Raw genomic sequence first — 21,739 nt, 5'->3', positions numbered from 1 at the left:
TTCTAAATTATGTCCCCTTTTATTTCCCTTCCTTGTTCTTGATCATAGTCTTAGTTGTAATTTCTACATTTTCTTTTTTTATTTTTTGAGACTGAGTTTCACTCTAGTTGCCCAGGCTGGAGTGCAGTGGCGCGATCTCGGCTCACTGCAGCTTCCGCCTCCTGGGTTCAACCGATTCTCCTGCCTCAGCCTCCCAAGTAGCTGGGATTACAGCCATGCACCACCATGCCCGGCTAATTTTGTATTTTTTAGTAGAGGTGGGGTTTCGCCATATTGGCCAGGCTGGTCTTGAACTCCTGACCTCAGGTGATCCGCACACCTTGGCCTCCCAAAGTGCTGGGATTACAGGTGTGAGTCACTGCGCCCGGCCATTTTCATTTCTTTTGAAGACATGTCGTCTTGGTTTAGTAAAAAGAAGTTTTTTCTACTTTTAGTTCCTCTGATGGATTCTCTAGAAATATTTTTTTGCAGAAATTAACATGTGAAAAGTACTGTTTCTCTTCACCTTTAAGAGACTTCCAAAACTTATTTTGCTACTCTTTTCATTTGAAATTCTCTGTAAGTGGGATTATTGTTTATCCATTCTGTTCTATTTAACTGTATAGGGAGCAACCTACTAAAAAATTAATCCTATGACAATTAGTTTGGATTTTCCAAGATGTGAAATAATATTATATTTCTTTTATAATGGTAAATGAAGTGATTCTTTTGAAAAATTGATGGCCATAGACAAACCTACATGTCTCTATGTAATCTTTTAAAAATTTATGTGAGAATGTGTGAAGAATCAGTGTCATTTTGGCTTTGAGAGTCCTAAGGCAGTATAATTATGGTTGTTAGCACTTAGGATATGCTAATTTTTAAATGTTCTTGTTCAGAACAAGAGAATTCATAGGCAACCACAGTGCTTCTAAATATAACAAATTTCTTTCAAATAATACTTGTTTTGGACTCAGGTTGCCATAATTTGAATTTTGCCTCTTCTGTTTAGTTATATTTTACTACTCAGAGTTTCATCCCTGAGTTGCTAGATCAGCATCACCCAAGAGTTTGTTAGAAATGCACTTTCTCAGGCTGGGCGCAGTGGCTCACGCCTGTTATCCTAGCACTTAGGGAGGCCGAGGTGGGCAGAATGCCTGAGCTCAGGAGTTCAAGACCAGCCTGGGCAACACAGTGAAACCCTGTCTCTACTAAAATACAAAAAAATTAGCCGAGCACTGTGGCATGCACCTGTAATCCCAGCTACTTGGGAGGCTGAAGCAGTAGAATTGCTTGAACCCGGGAGGCCAAAGTTGCAGTGAGCTGAGATCGGGCCACTGCACTCTAGTCCGGGCGACAGAGTGAGACTCCGTCTCAAAAAGAAAAAAAAAGAAATGCACTTTCTCCGGTCTTACCCTGACTTGCTGATTCAGAACTGCATTTATCCCCATGTGATTCCTATACATGCTAAAGTTGGAGCAGTATTGAGAACTTCTTTGTTACTTAGTATTCTTATCTGTTTTTGATAAATGTACAAAAGAATTATGAGCATTAAATAGTATATTTAAGTGGTCAGAACAATACTAGCATGTAATAAGAACTCAATAAATGTTAACTATTATTATTCTCTTAACAAACTCACAAACTCTTTTGATGGGTTTGCTTCAGCTCCTCTGGCTGCTGCTTCAGTTATTATCTGTTGCTTCAGGTCTTATTCCATGGAGCGTTACTTACCATTCTCTTTTGCTTTTCAACCCTTCAATACTATACTAGTCTTTCGTCTTTTTACTTTTTTGCTATGGGCCATATAGTACTCTCTTCAGCCTGCTTTCTCTCCCTGCAGAATCATAAAACTGGAAGGGACCTTAGAGACTCACTACACATCTTCAGCAGATGTCCCAGACAGATTGAAAAAGGCTGAAGCAGGAAAGATTTAGTGTGTAAGTTCTCCTAGGCATGGAAATCCAATATGAGTAAAAGTCTGAGATAAGTTTTACTTCCTCTAGAATAAAATTTTTTTATAAAAAATATTATATTGTAGTGGGTAGAAAGATGGTAGTAAATTTTAGGCTGGGGAAGGCCATCCATGATTCAGAGTAGATTGCTTTTTTCAAAACTTAAAAATTCCACATTAATTAGCCTTTTATATAAATTTTAGCTATTCTTCTGGGGTTTTTTATCTTCCAGTGAAACTATCCTGAACTGAAAATAATTTTCAGTTACTTATTTATTTATTTTTGCAGAGACAGAGTCTCACTATGTTTCCCAGGCTGATATTAAACTCCTGAGTTCAAGTGATCCTCCTGCCTTGGTCTCCCAGGATTATAGGTGTGAGCCACCGTGCTGATTTTCAGTTTTGTTTGTTTGTTTTGTTTTGTTTTGTTTGAGACGGAGTCTGGTCTCGCTCTGTCACCCAGGCCAGAGTGCAATGGTGCAATCTTGGCTTACTGCAACCTCCACCTCCTGGGTTCAAGCAATTCTCCTGCCTCAGCCTCCCAAGTAGCTGGGATTACAGGTGTGTGCCACTGCGCCCAGCTAGTTTTTTTATTTTCAGTAGAGATGCAGTTTTGCCATGTTGGCCAGGCTGGTCTTGAACTCCTGACCTCAGGTGATCTGCTTTTCCCCGGGCTGGGATTATAGGTATGAGCCACCACGCCCTGCCTGATTTTTAGTTACTTTTTAAGATTCCTTTATAGGAATGATTTAATATCTGTTTTGAGTCAATGCACTTTTTATTCTATTTCATGGACCAAATGGAAGATCACTTTGAAGATGATATTTTAAATCTTATTAGAAAGATGCGATTTGTGGGCCAAGCGAGGTGGTTCACACCTGTAATCCCAGCACTTTGGGAGGCCAAGGCAGGAGAATCACTGGAGGTCAGGAGTTCGAGACCAGTCTAGCCAACACTGCAAATCCCTGTCTCTACTAAAAATATAAAAATTAGCCAGGCGTGGTGGTGTGTGCCTGTAAACCCAGCTACACCAGTGACTGAGGCAGGAGAATTGCTTGAACCCAGGAGACGGAGGTTGCAGTGAGCTGAGATTGTGCGACTGCACTCCAGCCTGGGCAACGGAATGAGACCCTGTCTCAAAAAAAAAGATGTGACTTGTTCTTGGGAACTTTGTATTTAAGAAGTGTCATTTCTTCACTTTGGTATCTCAGTTGGAACCAACCACAAATCCTGAATGCAATCAATAAAGTCCAAAATAGGCCCCTGCACTAAGGTTTGATTTATTTATCGGAAAGTTGTTCCTAATTTGTTGGCGTTTCTCTTTTTTTGAGACAAGGTCCCTGTCTGTCACCCAGGTTGGAGTGCAGTGGCACCATCTTGGCTCACTGCAGCCTCGACCACCTGGGCTTAAGCAATACTCCCACCTTTACCCTCCCGAGTAGCTGGGATTGCAGGCACATGCCACCCTGCCTGTCCAGTTTTTGTATTTTTTTGTAGAGATGGTTTCACCATGTTGTCCAAGCTGGTCTTGAACTCCTGGGCTGAAGTGATCCTCCTGGCTTGCCCCTCCCAAAGTGCTGGCATTATAGGCGTGAGCCACCGTACCCAGCCAACATTCTTTTTTTTTTTTTTTTTTTTTTTTTTTGAGGCAGAGTCTCGCTCTTTTGCCCAGGCTGGAGTTCAATAGCGGGATCTCAGCTCACGGCAACCTCCACCTCCCAGGTTCAAGCGATTCTTCTGCCTCAGCCTCCCTAGTAACTGGGATTACAGGTGCCCATCACTGTGCCCGGTTAATTTTTGTATTTTTAGTAGAGATGGGGTTTCACCATGTTGGCCAGGCTGGTCTCCAACTCCTGACCTCAGGTATCTGCCTGCCTCGGCCTCCCAAAGTGCTAGGATTACACATGTGAGCTACCGTGCCCAGCCAACATTCATTTTTCAATATTTTATAAAGCTTTAGTAGATTCTTAGAAGCCAGCAATCTAGTATGCTGATAGCAATAAAAACTAGTAAGCATTTTCAGACTTCCATGCATCGCTGATGTAGTTTCTTCTTCCTTCCTTCCCATCTGGCTGGTGTCTTTATTCTGTCTGAAAGGTATGCCTCAAATATCTTTACCTTTTGTCTATTCCCACACCATTCCTCACTCTCCTCTTACAACCGCCCGCCCCCCAAATTAATTCTTCTGTGGTCTGTGATTTTACAGTGTTGTGTTCGTAACTCCCAAAACATTGATCACAAAATACTAATGTTTTTAAATATTTTTAGTAGAGACGGGGTTGGCCAGGCTGGTCTTGAACTCCTGACCTCAAGTGATCTGCCCACCTTGGCCTCCCAAGATTAAAAGTGTGAGCCATCGCGCCCGCTATTAGGTATATTGATATTTTCTATAGTGGCTGTGTTCAAACTTTCTGGTCTCAGGACTTCTTGTACCCTTAAAAATTATTGAACACCCAAAGAGCTTTAGTTATGTAGATTATGAATATTAACTGTATCAAAAATTAAATGACATTTTAAATGAAAAATACCCATATTTTTAAAAATTGATAAGTATCATTGTTTTATCAGTTTTGCAAATCACTTTACATCTAGCTGGATTTTTGTATCTGTTTCTGCCTTCACTTTGTTGCAAAATGTTGTTTTGGTTGAAGTCTGAAGAAAATCTGGCCTCATAAATAGGTGATTGGAAAAGGGGGGAGTGTTTTAGTAGCCTTTTAGATCGTTGTGGGTGTTCTTTGATACTACAACCAAAAATCAAGTGGTAGTTTCTTAAAGCCTAGTTGCAATGTGGGATCAAACTTTTTGTACCATGTGGATCAGTGAACTTTTTGCACTTTGTTATGTTAAAATTCATTAATCTATCTTGTACTTTGAATGGATCTTTTACCCGTGAATGATTTTTGTAATATGCTATTGTAATTTGGAAAATACTGGTTCACCGAGTTCTGCAGATCTTCTAAATGTTCTCATATTTTATTATGCAGTATTTTAAAAATCACCACTAATCTCAGAAAAGTTTTTAAGTTTTGGGTATCGATCAAGTTGAAGTTGGAAGATACAAGTTTTCCAAAATTCTAATTATTACTTGAAAGCCAAAATTTTATTGTTGGCGATAAATACTGTCAGATGTTTTACTTGAAGTGACAGTCTCATTCTTTTCATTTTCAAGAAAATATCTGCAGATACCCAGTTCTGGATAATAGTTTGTCTTTATTTACAGTAAACTGTTTACAGTACTTTCAAGTAAAAATGTTTTCCATGAAAAAAGTGGCTAATTCATTTATAACTCAACATTTCCATATGGGCTTTTCCTTGAGACAACCATCATCCTTTGGTGTACAGAAGTACTTTATGCTTATGTCCTATGTTGTCACACGGAATTTTTTTTTCTCACCCTACCACTTGGCCAAGACAGAATATTTTTTAAATGTATTTAAGGATGAAGTTTAAATAATTTAAAATATTTTGCTGTTTCACTGAGTACTTCCTTAAGTGAAACTGATACTTTAAAAAGAATTTTTTTTGGCAGTGAATGTATAGCAGGGAATAACATGAATATTAGCACATTTTGGTGCCACTGCCTTGATTTCTGCTAAGGCTCTGACAGTTTTACCCACCATTGCTTTTTTTCTTTTCCAAATTCATTGAAGTGAAATTTGTATACCAAGAAATTAACCATTTCATTGGCATTTAGTATATTCATAATGTTGTATGACCATCACCTCTATCTTGTTCCAAAACATTTCCATCACTTCAAAGTAAAACACCTTAAACACTAAGCAGTTTCTCCCAGTTTCCCTCTCCCCCAGTGCCTGTCAACCACCAGTATGCATTATATCTATAGATTTTATCTATCCTGAATATCTCATGTAAATGGAATCATATATGACTTTTTTGTGACAGGGTATTATTACTCTGTTGCTCAGGCTAGAGTGCAGTGACTTTTTGTGTCTAGTTCTTTCCCTTAGAATAATATTTTCAAGGTTTGTCCATGTTGTAACATGTATCAGTGCTTTATTCTTTTTGTTAATAGGCGAATAATATTCCATTGTATGTATGTAACAATGTGCTTATTCATTCATTCACTTACTGATGAACATTTGGGCTGTTTTCATCTTTTGACCATTGTGAATAGTGCTGTTATGAATATGCATGTACATGTGCTTGTTTGAGTACCTGTTTTCAGTTTTTTTGGGTGTTTACCAAGGAATGGGATTGCAGGGTCCTACCATTAGCTTTGCAACATCAGTTGCAAAGTGATGTTGCAAATATCAACACGGTGAAAAAGCAAATAACATCTTACTATGAAAATAGTTTTGATCTTGGGGACTCCCCCAGGGATTTGAAGACCATATTTTAAGATTCTCTGTCCTATAGATTCTAGAGTTGCTCATGTGAATATGTGATCTCTCATCATCCCTCGGTTTTCACTAGCACCACCTAATAATACAGGCTGGCTAGTCTCCAAAACTACACCTTCAAAGTCAGGCATGGTGGGATTATGTGCCTGTAATCCTAGCTACGTGGGAGATTGAGGTGGGAGAATCTCTTGAGCCCAGGAATTTGAGGCCAGCTTGGGCAACACAGCAAGACCCTATCTCTTAAAAAACAAAACTGCACTATTAGATGTGTTTTATAATCTGTAATGTATAGATGAGAAAATTAAAATTTAGGGAGTATAAATGTGACAGAACTGGGTACCAAATTCAGGTTTTCTCATTTCAAGGCTAATGTTCTTACTCTAATTTGAGAGGTCATTTCATTTGTAAAGAGAAAGAAGTTATAATTGTGTTTAAACTGTTTAATGGTGTCCTTGTTATTTGTTCTTAGAGACATTTTAAATCCAAAGGATGTGATCAGTGTCCAGCTGGAAGACACTACCTCTTGCAAAACTTTTTGCAGCCTATCTTGTCTTTCATCATATGAAGAAAAAAGAAAACCATTTGTTACCATATGTACTAATAGCATTTTGACCAAGTGCAGCATGTGCCAGAAGACTGCTATTGTAAGTTCCAATTATAACCTTTACAGGGATTCTGATGATTCTGCTTAAATATCAGAGTTTTTACTGAATCTTTTTATTAAATCCTAGATTCAGTATGAAGTAAAATACCAAAATGTGAAACATAATCTTTGCAGTAATGCCTGCCTTTCAAAGTTTCACTCTGCTAACAACTTCATCATGAACTGCTGTGAGAACTGTGGCACTTACTGTTACACCAGCTCTAGTCTGTCCCACATACTTCAGACGGAAGGACAGTCTCATTACTTTAATAGTTCAAAGAGTATTACAGCATATAAGCAGGTATGAATAAAGACCTATTGTTTCTTCTATTAACTGGCCTATGAATGGTTTCACTCTAGGAAAATGGGGGAATTAGTTTTTGGTACCCTTTGGAATAATGTCGGTAAGTTGATGAAGATGAAATAGAAGGCTTTTAACAGTTTCTTCTTGCATAATAATTCATGATAAATGCTATATGGAGATTTTCCTAAATAATCTCAGATTGATTATCTCACCTTAAAGAAAAGGCATGCAGGCTGGAGCCAGTTTATAAACTAGAAATAAGTATAGCAAAAATAACAATACTCTGCTGGTCAATAAAACCCAAACACAAAAGTATTTTTGTTTTTATTTTTATTTATTTTATTTATTTATTTATTTATTTATTTATTTTTGGTGAGACAGAGTTTTCCTCTGTCACCCCGGCTGGAGTGCAGTGGCGCGCTCTCGGCTCACTGCAAGTTCTGCCTCCCGGGTTCACGCCATTCTCCTGCCTCGGCCTCCTGAGTAGCTGGGACTACAGGCACCCGCCACCACCACGCCTGGCTAATTTTTTGTATTTTAAGTAGAGATGGGGTTTCACTGTGTTAGCCAGGATGGCCTCGATCTCCTGACCTTGTGATCTGCCCGCCTTGGCCTCCCAAAGTGCTGGGATTACAGGCATGAACCACCACCACACCCGGCCTTATTTTTTTTTTTTGAGACAGAGTCTCTCTGTCTTGTCCAGGCTGGAGTGCAGTGGCACAATCTTGGCTCACTGCAACCTCCGCCTCCCGGGTTCAAGCAATTCTCCTGCCTCAGCCTCCCAAGGAACTGGGATTACAGGTGTAAGCCACCGTGCCCAGCTATTTATTTTTTGGTCTTTGTCAGCCAGCTTGGAGTGCAGTGGCAATCATGGCTTACTATAGCCTTGACCTCCTTAGCTCAAGTGATCCTCCCACCTCAGCATCCTGAGTAGCTGGAACTACAGGCACACGCCACCACACCTGGCTAATTTTTAATTTTTTTGTAGAGACAAGCTCTTACTATGTTGCCCAAGCTTGTCTTAAAACTCCTGAACTCAGCTGATCCTCCTGCCTTGGTTTCCTAAGGTGCTGGGATTACAGATGTGAGCCTAGCCATGTTTTTGTTTTTAATTCCACGTGTTTAACTCTTACACCAAACAATGCAAAGATGAATCAAGAATGTCACATGTGGATAGGCATGGTGGCTTACACCTGTTATCTCAGCACTTTGGGAGACCAAGGCGGGAGGTTCAGTTGAGCCAGGAGTTCAGGACCAGCCTGAGCAACATAGCAAGAACCTGTCTTTTAAAAAACAAACAAAAAATATCACATGCTTTATCTGAATCAGTCATAGGAGGAAATAATCCAGTGAGATTAGTATTATTTGTCCCTGTTTCTGATAGACAAGCTCTGGGTGGGTGCTTCTGAGAGCAGAGAAAGAGCAAATGAGATGAGGTCGGACTTCTTAGATATGTTGTTTGTTCCTATCATATTTTGAGACCCAACTCTATCCCTATACAGACTTCCTTAAAAACAAGCAGTTGGCCGGGTATGGTGGCTGATACCTATAATCCCAGCACTTTGGGAGGCTGAGGCTGGCGGATCACCTGAGGTCAGGAGTTGGAGACCAGCCTGGCCAACATGGCGAAAACTCGCCTCTACTAAGAATACCAAAATTAGCTGGGCATGGTGGCGGGCGCCTGTAATCCCAACTACTTGGGAGGCTGAGGCAGGAAAATCTCTTGAACCCGGGAGGCGGAGGTTGCAGTGAGCCGAGATGGCACCACTGCACTCCAGCCTAGGCGACAGAGTGAGACTCCGTCTCAAAAAAAAGCAGTTGAAGATGGGAGTCAAAACAAGCCATTATTCAAATAGATCATTTGTGACTCACATCTTTTCTATGGCCCCCATCTTGAGCGTATCCTGCCTTGGGACCAGAACAGAAAGCACAGAAGACTTCTCCCAAAGGCAGGAAATAATATTCCTTTTTTTTTCTTTCTTTCTTTTTGACACTCAATAAATAGGCCTTGTTCTGGGTTGTTTTTTTTGTTGTTGTTGTTGTTTGTTTTTTGAGACAGAGTCTCGCTCTGTCGCCCAGGCCGAAGGGCAGTGGCGCAATCTCGGCTCACTGCAAGCTCCGCCTCGCGGGTTCACGCCATTCTCCTGTCTCAGCCTCGCGAGTAGCTGGGACTACAGGTGCCCGCCACCACGTCTGGCTAATTTTTTGTATTTTTAGTAGAGACAGGGTTTCACCGTGTAAGCCAGGATAGTCTCAATCTCCTGACCTCGTGATCCGCCCGCCTTGGCCTCTCAAAGTGCTGGGATTACACGCGTGAGCCACCGCGCCCGGGCGGCCTTGTTCTGTTTTTAAAAGCCTGTAAACCGGACGCCGTGGCTCACGCCTGTAATCCCAGCACTTTGGGAGGCAGAGGCGGGTGGATCACGAGGTCAGGAGATCGAGACCATCCTGGCTAACACGGTGAAACCCCGTTTCTACTAAAAATAAAAAATAAAAAAAAATTAGCGGGGTGTGGTGGCGGGCGCCTGTAGTCCCAGCTACTCACCAGACTGAGACAGGAGAATGGCATGAACCCGCGAGGCGGAGCTTGCAGTGAGCCGAGATTGCGCCACTGCACTCCAGCCTGGGCGACAGAGGAAGACTCTGTCTCAACAAAACAAAAAAACAAAAAAACAAAACAAAAAAAAACATGTATTGAGTACCCAGTTGTTCAGCTTATGTGATGGGGCAAGAGTGATTTGGGTAAACGAGTTAGTTAACAAGCACAGCCTAACACTTTCCCTTTGCATCTGAATGTAAGACATCATGTGACAGTGATAATGGAGTAAATCTACAATGTTAGTGAACTATAATCCAGAATTAGAAAAATGTCCAAATATGTGAATCTAAAAATGGGGTAGCTTTTTATTTTTAAAAAGGGGATTATTAGATGTAATTGTAATTATTTTGGCCATATGTTAATAGAATATATTAAGTTAGCCTTCCCTTATGAATATTAAACTAACTTAATTATAAATTATACCACTATTGGGCCAGGCGCAGTGGCTCACGCCTGTAATCCCAGCACTTTGGGAGGCCAAACGGGAGGATCACTTGTGGTCCGGAGTTCAAGACCAGCCTGGCCAACATGGTGAAACTCCATCTCTACTAAAAATACAAAAATTAGCCAGGCATAGTGGCACACACCTATAATCCCAGCTACCCGGGAGGCTGAGGCAGAAGAATTGCTTGAACCTGGGAAAGGTAAAGGTTGTAGTGAACCGAGATCATACCACTGCACTCCAGCCTGGACAACAGAGCAAGACTCTGTCTCAAAAATAAATAACGAAATAAAAATAAATTATGCCACTATTGTTGCTTAATGTTAAAGATTAGTGAATTGTTAAGATTTCTCAAAATATAAAAGTTTTTCATACTAATAAAGGATAAAAATAGAAATTTTCAAAATTATCCTTTTCGTTTTGTTGTGCCTTTGCCAATATCCTCTTCTCTCACAGAAAAAGAAAACGTATATGTATTTTTTTGTCTTTGTACTTTGGTGGGTTTTGTTTTGTTTTGTTTTTGTTTTTTTGAGACAGAGTCTTGCTCTGTTGCCCAGGCTGGTATGCAATGGCACGATCTCTGCTCACTGCAACCTCCGCCTCCCAGGTTCAAGCAATTCTTCCATCTCAGCCTCGCAAGTAGCTAGGGTTACAGGCGCACACCACCACACCTAGCTATTTTTGTAGAACGGGGTTCCACCATGTTGGCCAGGCTGGTCGTGAACTCCTGACCTCAGATGATCTGCCCGCCTCGGCCTCCCAAAGTGCTGGGATTACAGGTATGAGCCACCGTGCCCAGCCTGTCTGTGTACTTTGCATCTCCAAAAGCAGTTTTATTCCATCGGTTTTTTTTTTTTTTTTTTTTTTTTTAGACTGAGTCTTGCGTTTCCACCCAGGATGGAGGCTGGAGTGCAGTGGTATGAGCAAAGCTCACTGGAGGCCCAACCTCAGGTGTTCAAGCAATCCTCCTGCCTCAGCCTCCCATGTAGCTGGGACCACAGGTGTGCACCACCACACCTGGTTAATGTTTGTGTTTTTTGTAGAGATGGGTCTCACTTTGCTGCCTAGGCTGGTCTCGAACTCCTGGGCTCAACTGATCTTCCTGCCTTAGCCTCCCAAAGTGCTGGGATTACAGGCAAGAGTCACCACACCCAGCCTGATGTATTTTTTTTTCTTTCTTTTTTTGAGACAGTCTTACTCTGTCACCCAGGCTGGAGTGCAATGGCGTGATCTCGGCTCACTGCAACCTCTGTCTTCCTGGGCTCAAGTGATCCTTCCCCCTCAGCCTCACAAGTAAATGGGACTACAAGTGCACGCCACCACACTAGGCTAATTTTTTATTTTTATTTATTTATTAGAGATGAGGTATCACTGTTTTACCAGTCTGGTCTCAAACTCCTGGGTTCAAGTGATCCTCCCGCCTCAACCTCTGAAAGTTGAGATCACAGGCATGAACCACTGTGCCTAGGCTCTGACATATTCTAAAATCCAGGAATATTGGTTCCTGTTTGACTAGAAAGAATAGGTGGTGAGCATAATCTTTACAGTAATGCCTGCCTTTCAAAGTTTATATCCTTTCTTTTGCACAGTTACTGCTTACTGAACTCACAATACTCTATACTTTCTATTGCTTGTATGCTGCTTTCTTACAATATGCTTGTAATTTTTACCATGAAGTTAGCCTAGAAAAACAGTGATTCCCACAGTATCTTGTAAGGTATGTTAAGCACTCCTTCCTGGCTCCTCCTCTGCATCGGTAGACATCTTCCCAAGTTAATTCCCAAGCTACCATTGAGGACAGATCTATAACTATATAAGGCCTTTGTTTATCCAGTAGGCTTTGACTGCCTGAAATGAACTTCTGTGACCACTTTCTTCATTGCGTGCTTTCTTTTTTTCCCTTGAAAAGGAGTTTCGCTCTTGTTGCCCAGGCTGGAGTGCAGTGGCACAATCTCAGCTCACTGCAACCTCTGCCACCCAGGTTCAAGTGATTCTCCTGCCTCAGCCTCCTGAGTAACTGTGATTACAGGCGCTCGCCACTATACCTAGCTAATTTTTTGTATTTTTAGTAGAGACAGGATTTCACTATGTTGGCCAGGCTGGTCTCGAACTCCTGACCTCAGGTAATCTGCCTGCTTTGGCCTCCCAAAGTGCTAGGATTACAGGCATGAGCCACTGCACCCGGCCTTATTGCTTTCATAGGTATTATTATTATTGCTGTTAAATATATCTGATAAATAATAAAAATCATTTTCAAATTTGCCAATATTCTTTTAGTTATTGCAATCTGTAGTGTCTTTTTAAGAAAATGTAAAAACTGTCTTGTTATTCTTTTTAATATTCCAACTAAAAGCAGTGGTAATAGATAGGTTCTTCTTCATTAACAATATATCATATACCAGGAATATGAATATTATTTTAATCTCTAAACAGAAACCTGCCAAACCACTTATATCTGTTCCTTGCAAACCATTGAAGCCCTCAGATGAAATGATTGAGACTACCAGTGATTTGGGGAAGACAGAGCTTTTCTGCTCTATTAATTGTTTCTCTGCATACAGTAAAGCTAAGATGGAATCTTCTTCAGGTAATGTTTGTTTAGCAATTGTAGGGGTTTAGTAATTATTAATAAATAATATTATTTGACTTTAATTTATAACCTTGATTCATTTTCAAATTAAACTGACTTTTAAAAGTCAAAACAATCTAAACTTGTTGCAAAGAACTATTTTTCAGTATTTTTGTATAAAAGGAAGGCTACTTTACCACCAGAGATTTAATATTTGTAGGCGAAGCACGGTGGCTCATGTCTGTATTCCCAGCACTTTGGGAGGTCAAAGTGGGCAGATTGCCTGAGGTTACGAGTTTGAGACCAGCCTGGCCAACATGGCGAAACCCCGTCTCTACTAAAAATACAAAAAAATTAGCTGGGCATGTTGGTGGGTCCCTGTAGTCCCAGCTACTCAGGAGGCTGAGACAGGAGAATCATTTGAACCTGGGTGGTGGAGGTTGCAGTGAGCCGAGATCGCACCATTGCACTCCAGTCTGGGCGACAGAGTGAGACTCCATCTCAAAAATAATAATAAGAAAAATTAAAAGATATATGTCTTTTTTTAGATTATTTAGTAAATGAACATATGTATGTTTACATCAATATATATTGAGCACCTACTGCAAAACATGGTACATAGGAGGCACTTGATCAATATAGAGTTTAATACATTTATAAGACTGCTTTTATTAGAATATAGAATGTTTTATTTAGCCCTGCTTTGTAAAAGCAAGTTTTCATTACATTTTTCATATGAAATAGAGTTGATTGTAAATACTTTAAGACTCAATAATAAAAAAGCACAAATAATCTGAGCCAACTAAGTATTCCATCAAAAAGCCTCATGTAGGACCAGTGGTGCTATTTACATAGACCATAGAGTGACTAATGCCTCTGGGATTTGTAAGTCATACAAACTGTCTTGTTACAGAAATTTCTGCAATAGTAGCTTGGACACCAACCTAGCAGTTCATTGATGTTAAGGTTTATGAGTCCTGGAAGAGTTTGAAATAGATGCCCATTAGGAGATTCTATCAGAATCTCTTTTCTTCATGAGTAATTTCACAGAAAAATTTGCTCATAATTTTAAACAAATTCTTTAAAAGGACTGGGAAATTGTGTACAAAGGTAAAAGACATAAAATGTTGAGAAGTGTAAATTTTCAGTGTAGTGTTGTAATTATAAATACGATACTAAAGAACCTGGCTATTCCTAAGCCCTAATAAAAATTACTTCAGTACCTACCAATTCCTTAAGCTATTAGATGCTTGCATTATTTCTTGAAACAGTATTACTAAACAGTACTTTCTGATGATTGATTTTGCCTTGTTTATAAGAAATCTTTTTATTTTTGTCAGTAAATGTTGTTTCTGTGGTGCATGATACTTCAACAGAGCTTCTTTCTCCAAAGAAAGATACGACTCCAGTTATAAGCAATATAGTGTCATTGGCAGACACCGATGTTGCCTTGCCCATCATGAACACTGATGTCTTACAAGGTAAAAGTTGATGTTAAGATATTTGACATAAATATTATTTTGTCACACTTGATAAATCTGTCTATATGCTAAATTTTTTTTGTTTCTTATATGAAATAAGCAAATATAGTTTATGATGCTATTTTATAGGTTATAGTATATAAGATCTTGAATTTATGCTCTATTTTAACAGATACAGTTTCTTCAGTAACAGCAACAGCAGATGTCATTGTGGATGTAAGTTTTATTTTAACTTTTTTTACCACTGTCTTTTTTTAATAAGCAGATTATTTTTTATTTTATTTTTTTTTTTTTGAGACAGAGTGTCTCTCTGCCACCCAAGCTGGAGTGTAGTGGCGTGATCTCAGCTCACTGCAACCTTTGCCTCCTGGGTTCACGCGATTCTCCTGCCTCAGCCTCCTGAGTAGCTGGGATTACCAGCGCCTGCTACCATGCCCAGTTAATTTTTGTATTTTTGGTAGAGAAGGGGTTTCACCATGTTGGCCAAGCTGGTCTTGAACTGCTGGCCTCAGGTGATCCGCCCACCTCAGCCTCCCAAAGTACTGGGATTATAGGCATGAGCCACTGCACCTGGCCCAGATTTTTTTTATATATATATAATATATAATGTAATATAAATATATTATATTGTATATTATTTATTATATATATTTATATATTTTATATATTATATATTCATATATGTTGTGTGTGTGTGTGTGTTTGTAGATTGTTTAAACAGAAGTATTTTTTTCCTCTGGGTTCTTCTTTTAAAAAAATACTACACAATTTGAGTCATCTGAGCAATAAAAATTACTTTTATGACAATTACATACCAAAAGGTCCTTCAAACATTTAATGCTGAATCTAGATTGCAAATAAATAAGTTATACGTAATTGTTAATGTTTTCCCCTAGTGGAGCTCATACTGTAACTCAGCCATTTATTTTACTATGTTATTAGAGTAGATATATTTGATATTTTAATTAATTTTTGAAAACTGTTAAATGTTCTTTTCTCATTTTCTCCCAAAGCTTTCTAAGAGTTCACCTAGTGAACCCAGTAGTGCTGTTGCTAGTAGTAGTATGGAACAGCCAAGCATTTCACCATCTTCATCAGTATTCAGTCAGCATGCAATTGGTTCCAGTATAGAAGTACAAAAAGACAATATGAAATCTATGAAAATAAGTGATGAACTATGTCACCCAAAATGTACATCCAAAGTACAAAAAGTTAAAGGTAAATCACGAAGTATTAAAAAATCTTGTTGTGCAGATTTTGAGTGTTTGGAAAACAGTAAAAAAGATGTGGCATTCTGTTATTCATGCCAGTTGTTCTGCCAAAAATATTTTAGCTGTGGAAGAGAGTCATTTGCAACCCACGGAACTTCTAATTGGAAAAAAACCCTGGAAAAATTCAGAAAGCATGAAAAAAGTGAAATGCATTTGAAGTCATTGGAATTTTGGAGAGAATACCAATTTTGTGATGGAGCTGTCAGTGACGATTTATCTATTCATTCGAAACAGATTGAGGGAAATAAAAAGTACCTAAAGCTTATAATTGAAAATATTTTATTTCTTGGAAAGCAGTGTTTACCCTTAAGAGGAAACGACCAGTCAGTTTCATCTGTGAATAAAGGCAATTTTTTAGAATTGTTAGAAATGAGAGCAAAAGATAAAGGAGAAGAAACATTTCGACTTATGAATTCACAAGTTGACTTCTATAACAGTACACAAATTCAAAGTGATATTATCGAAATAATAAAGACTGAAATGTTGCAGGATATTGTGAATGAGATCAATGACTCCTCAGCGTTTTCAATCATATGTGATGAGACAACCAATAGTGCCATGAAAGAACAGCTTTCAATTTGTGTAAGATACCCACAAAAATCATCAAAGGCTATCTTAATTAAGGAAAGATTCTTGGGTTTTGTTGATACTGAGGAGATGACTGGGACCCACTTACATAGGACTATCAAAACTTACCTGCAGCAAATTGGAGTTGATATGGATAAAATACATGGCCAGGCCTATGATAGCACCACTAATTTGAGGATAAAATTTAATAAAATAGCAGCAGAATTCAAGAAAGAAGAACCAAGAGCTTTATACACACATTGTTATGCACACTTTTTGGATTTATCAATAATTAGGTTTTGTAAAGAAGTAAAAGAACTCCGAAGTGCTCTAAAAACTCTCAGTTCTTTGTTCAACACTATTTGTATGTCTGGGGAAATGTTGGCAAATTTTCGAAATATTTGTAGGCTAAGTCAAAACAAAACATGCAAGAAACATATATCACAATCATGTTGGACAGTCCATGATCGTACATTACTATCTGTGATTGACAGTCTTCCAGAGATTATTGAAACATTGGAAGTTATAGCAAGCCATTCTTCAAATACAAGTTTCGCTGATGAATTGAGTCATTTGCTGACATTGGTTTCCAAATTTGAATTTGTCTTTTGTTTGAAATTCCTGTATCGAGTGCTGAGTGTTACAGGAATTCTTTCCAAAGAGCTTCAAAATAAAACCATAGACATTTTTTCTTTGTCTTCAAAAATAGAAGCAATTTTGGAATGTTTATCATCTGAAAGAAATGACGTATACTTTAAAACAATCTGGGATGGAACAGAGGAAATATGTCAAAAAATAACCTGTAAAGGTTTTAAAGTTGAAAAACCTTCTCTTCAGAAAAGAAGAAAAATTCAGAAATCAGTAGATCTTGGCAATTCAGATAATATGTTTTTTCCTACTTCAACAGAAGAACAATATAAAATTAATATCTATTACCAAGGATTAGATACTATATTACAAAATTTAAAGTTATGTTTTTCAGAGTTTGATTATTGCAAAATAAAGCAAATTTCAGAACTGTTATTTAAATGGAATGAACCATTAAATGAAACAACAGCAAAACATGTTCAGGAATTTTATAAACTCGATGAGGACATTATCCCAGAACTTAGATTTTATCGACATTATGCAAAGCTTAACTTTGTCATAGATGATAATTGCATAAACTTCGTCAGTCTCGGCTGTTTGTTTATTCAGCATGGTCTTCACAGTAATATTCCTTGTCTCTCAAAGCTATTAGATATTGCTTTGTCTTGGCCAATTACTTCAGCAAGTACTGAGAACTCATTTTCTACCCTGCCTCGTCTTAAGACATATTTATGTAATACCATGGGACAAGAGAAGCTTACTGGCCCAGCCCTAATGGCTGTTGAGCAGGAGTTGGTAAATAAACTAATGGAGCCTGAACGACTCAATGAAATTGTGGAAAAGTTTATCAGTCAGATGAAAGAAATATAATACTTGCTCATTTGAACTTACCTAAAAGACTTGTATTTCCATTGGGATGTTTTCATTTCAAAATTGTTCAAAATTCAAAAGACACAGAATGATATACAGTGAAGTCTCCTTCCCTACTTTAGAACTCATTTTCTCTTCCCAAACAGTGTTATCTTTTCCTTAAATATCCCTCTAGAGATATTTTTCCTAAGTGGTATTGTACGGTGTATACTGTTCTTCAGCTTGTCTTCTCTGTGTAACATATTTTTGAGATTGTCCCATGTCGTTACATGAAGAGTTTCTTGATTCTTGGTCTATAACTGCAGATGTTATTGTATGAATGTACTGTAATATATTTGAGCAGTCCCTGCTGACATTTTTTTCCTAACCTTTTGCTATTATAAATAATGATTCATTTTATAACCTTTTATATAAGTCACATTGCACATGAGTAAGTTACTGTAAGCTGGAAATCTAAAGTTAGAATTACTAGGTTAAGATACGTGCATTTTTACTTTTGATAGATATTGGCAAGTTGCCATCTATAAGGATTGTGCCAATTTACAGTCCCACCCACAATGCATGAGAGTGCCTATTAAATCTTTGTAAGTGTTATCAAATGTTTTGATCTTTCCCAATCTCTTACTTTAAAAATGGCATTTTAATCTCAGTAGAATTTTGTATATTCACTTAAGAATAAGGTTGAGGACTGGGCGTGGTGGTTCACACCTATAATCTCAGCCCTTTGAGGGCCTATGCAGGAAGGAAGATCACTTGACGCCACGAGTTCAAGATGAGGTTGGCAACATAGTAAGACCTCATCACTACAATTTTTTTTTTTTTTTAATTAGCGAAGTGTGGTGCTGCATACCTGAAGTCCCAGCTACTTGGGAGGCTGAGGCAGGAGGATTGCTTAAGCCCAGAAATTTGAGGCTGCAGTGAGCCATGATTGCACCACTATGCTCCAGAGTCTAGGCAACAGAGTGAGACCTTATCTCTTTAAAACAAACAAGAATAAAGTTAGGTATCTGTTTATTTGTTTCAGCCATTTGTATCTCCTTTTTTGTAAACTGTCCTGTTTAAACGTTAAAATCACTGCTGTGTTTTTGATTTATACATCTCAGCTGGATGGCACAATAAATTATTAAGCCACATTATGAAAATATAACTATATTTAAGTAACCTGCAAAGAAAAGACTATTTCTTTATACTTCAAAAAAGTTTTTTTTTTGTTTTTGTTTTTGTTTTGAGATGGAGTTTTGCTCTTGTTGCCCAGGCTGGAGTGCAATGGTATGATCTCGGCTCACTGCAACCTCCGCCTCCCAGGTTCAAGTGATTGTCTTGCCTCAGCCTCCCAAGTAGCTGGGATGACAGGCGCACGCCACCACGCCCGGCTAATTTTTGTATTTTTAGTAGAGACGGGATTTCACCATGTTGGCCAGGCTGGTCTCGAGCTCCTGACCTCAGGTGATCCACCCACCTTGGCCTCCCAAAGTGCTCGGATTATAGGCATAAGCCACCATGCCCAGCCCTAATTAATTGATTTCCACCTTAAAAAAGAGAAAACAGGCCTGGCGCAGTGGCTCACACCTGTAATCACAGCACTTTGGGAGGCCGAGGCGGGCAGACCACTTGAGGTCGGGAGTTCAAGACCAGCCTGACTAACATGGAGAAACCCCGTCTCTACTAAAAATATAAAATTAGCCGGGCGTGGTGGCGCATGCCTATAATACCAGCTACTCGGGAGGCTGAGACAGGAGAATAGCTTGAACCCCAAAGGCTGTGGTTGCGGTGAGCTGAGATTGCGCCATTGCACTCTAGTCTGGGCAACAAGAGCGAAACTCCGCTTCAAAAAACAGAGAAAATAGGCTGGGGACGGTGGCTCACGCCTATAATCCCAACACTTTGGGAAGCCAAGGCAGGCGGATCACAAGGTCAAGAGTTGAAGACCAGCCTGGCCAACATGGTGAAACCCCATCTCTACTAAAAATACAAAAAAATGAGCCAGGCGTGGTGGTGGGTGCCTGTAATTCCAGCTACTCAGGAGGCTAAGGCAGGAGAATCACTTGAACCCAGGAGGCAGAGGTTGCAGTGAGCCAAGATCCTGCCATTGCACTGCAGCCTGGGCGACAAGAGTGAAACTCGGTCTCAAAAAAAAAAAAAAAAGAAAATAGAAGATGGTTAACTCTAGTATTGAATGTGTGTTGCATATATTTTCATTCTTTTAATGGAAGTGCTTAAGGCTATGAACTTTCCTCTAAAGTCAGCTTGGTCAACCACGTGTTTTTTCATTTTCATCATTTTCTAGCTGTTTTTAGTTGTAGTTTCTATCTTGTCATAAAATCAAGAAGTTGGGCCAGGTGCGGTGGCTCACGCCTGTAATCCCAGCACTTTGGGAGGCCGAGGTGGGCGGATCATGAGGTCAGGAGATTGAGACCATGGTGAAACCCCGTCTCTACTAAAAATACAAAAAATTAGCCGGGTGCAGTGGCGGGCGCCTGTAGTCCCAGCTATTCGGGAGGCTGAGGCAGGAGAATGGCGTGAACCCAGAAGGCAGAGCTTGCAGTGAGCCGAGATCGCACCACTGCACTCCAGCCTGGGCCACAGAGCAAGACTCCGTCTCAAAAAAAAAAAAAAAATCAAGAGGTTGGTGTTCTTGTTTTCATTTTCAAGTGTTTTCTATTCTTTGTAGTCTATTATACAGCCAATAATGTAAAAAATAAACTTACATTAAGTATAACAGCTATCTTTGTTGAATGCTTATTAGCCTATTAAGTAACCTAGTACTTCCCTCAGTGTTTTACATATATTATTTCATTTAGTTCTCACAACAACCTATTATTTTACAGAAGAAACTAAAAAAACAGACATTATGGATTACACAACTAATACGGGTGAAACTGGATTTGTACCCAGGTAGTCTGACTCCAAAGCCCATGCTATCAATCACCATGCTCTACTACCTCTTAGATAACCATTATCACTTATAAATATTCCTAAATAAAAGATTACCAGAAGTCCATTAAAAAATAGATGGCCGGGCGTGGTGGCTCACACCTGTAATCCCAATACTTTGGGAGGCCGAGGCAGGTGGATCACCTGAGGCCACAAGTTCAAGACCAGTCTGACTAATATGGTGAGACCCCCATCTCTACTAAAAATACAAAAAAATGAGCCAGGCATGGTGGTGCACACCTGTATTCCCAGCTACTTAGGAGGCTGTGCAGGGAATCGCTTGAACCTGAGAGGCAGAGGTTGCAGTGAGCCAAGATTGCGCTACTGCACTCCAGCCTAGGTGACAGAATGAGACTCTGTCACAGAAAAAAAAAAAAAATGTCAGAAATAGTTGTGTCGTTTTTGTTAATCTCCCCAAATCCCTTCATAAAAACAGCAACTAGGAGAGTTAAAGCAGAAATCCATGCACAGCATCTACTGCTAATCTTTGTGACAAGCTATCTCCACATCCCAAAATATGATCAGATAGTGACAAACTCAAAAGCAGCTATAAGATCTGCTTGGGACTGTGTGGAAAGCCGTGGAGGAAAGGCAATGGGACATCTGATGGCATTAAGAATAGGAGAGCCCTCAAGTCAACATGTTTTCACTGGAAAGCATGGTAGGCCAAAAATAAAATCTAAAAAATTGGAACCAGGTGTGGTAGCTCACGCCTGTAATCCCAGCTTTTTGGGAGGCAGAGATAGGTGGATCACCTGAGGTCAGGAGTTCGAAACCAGCCAGGCCAACTGGTGAAACCCCATCTCTACTAATAATACAAAAATGAGCCAGGTGTGGTGGTGGCAGGCACCTGTAATCCGAGTTACTCGGGAGGCTGAGGCAGGAGAATCGCTTGAACCCAGGAGGTGAAGGTTGCAGTGAGCCGAGATCCTGCCACTGCACTCCAGCCTGGGCAACAGAACCAATGAGACTCCCATCTCAAAAAAAAAAAAAAAAATCTAGCAACAGTCAAAACACAGAAGGTTTCTATAGACTTCAATTTGCCCGTGAGTTTGTGGGGATGGTGCTAAGTTCTGAAGATGTTGTAGTGGTCTAGGTTCTCATGAACTCTTGAAACAAACAAATTTGAGCTTCATTCCAAAACAAAACCCCTCTGAGGTTGTAGACTCCAAATTGA

At 39.5% G+C, this 21,739-nt stretch overlaps 1 protein-coding gene across 14 annotated transcripts in view; it reads left to right on the top strand.

Annotated features, from left to right (window-relative positions):
* Positions 1 to 20,250, top strand: part of ZMYM1 (zinc finger MYM-type containing 1) — a 38,966-nt gene extending 18,716 nt beyond the window's left edge. For 9 of the 14 annotated variants that reach the window (XM_002811074.3, XM_009252716.3, XM_054537938.1 and 6 more), the window contains 6 exons: positions 6,764 to 6,938; positions 7,026 to 7,238; positions 12,716 to 12,869; positions 14,192 to 14,332; positions 14,505 to 14,548; positions 15,346 to 20,250. In XM_002811074.3, coding sequence (XP_002811120.1) covers positions 6,764 to 6,938; positions 7,026 to 7,238; positions 12,716 to 12,869; positions 14,192 to 14,332; positions 14,505 to 14,548; positions 15,346 to 17,628 — 3,010 coding nt within the window. In that variant the 3' untranslated portion in view covers positions 17,629 to 20,250. Of the gene's footprint in view, position 1; positions 4,306 to 6,763; positions 6,939 to 7,025; positions 7,239 to 12,715; positions 12,870 to 14,191; positions 14,333 to 14,504; positions 14,549 to 15,345 lie in introns of those variants that run through there. The other 5 variants (XM_063713448.1, XM_054537928.2, XM_054537979.1 and 2 more) reach the window with 4 other exon arrangements.
* The last annotated feature ends 1,489 nt before the right edge of the window (positions 20,251 to 21,739 follow it).

The sequence above is a fragment of the Pongo abelii genome, chromosome 1 (assembly GCF_028885655.2).
Source record: "Pongo abelii isolate AG06213 chromosome 1, NHGRI_mPonAbe1-v2.0_pri, whole genome shotgun sequence".
NCBI classification, from domain to species: Eukaryota; Metazoa; Chordata; class Mammalia; order Primates; family Hominidae; genus Pongo; species Pongo abelii.
Note: the sequence above shows the minus strand (reverse complement) of the source record. Positions and strands in the feature narration are given on the sequence as shown.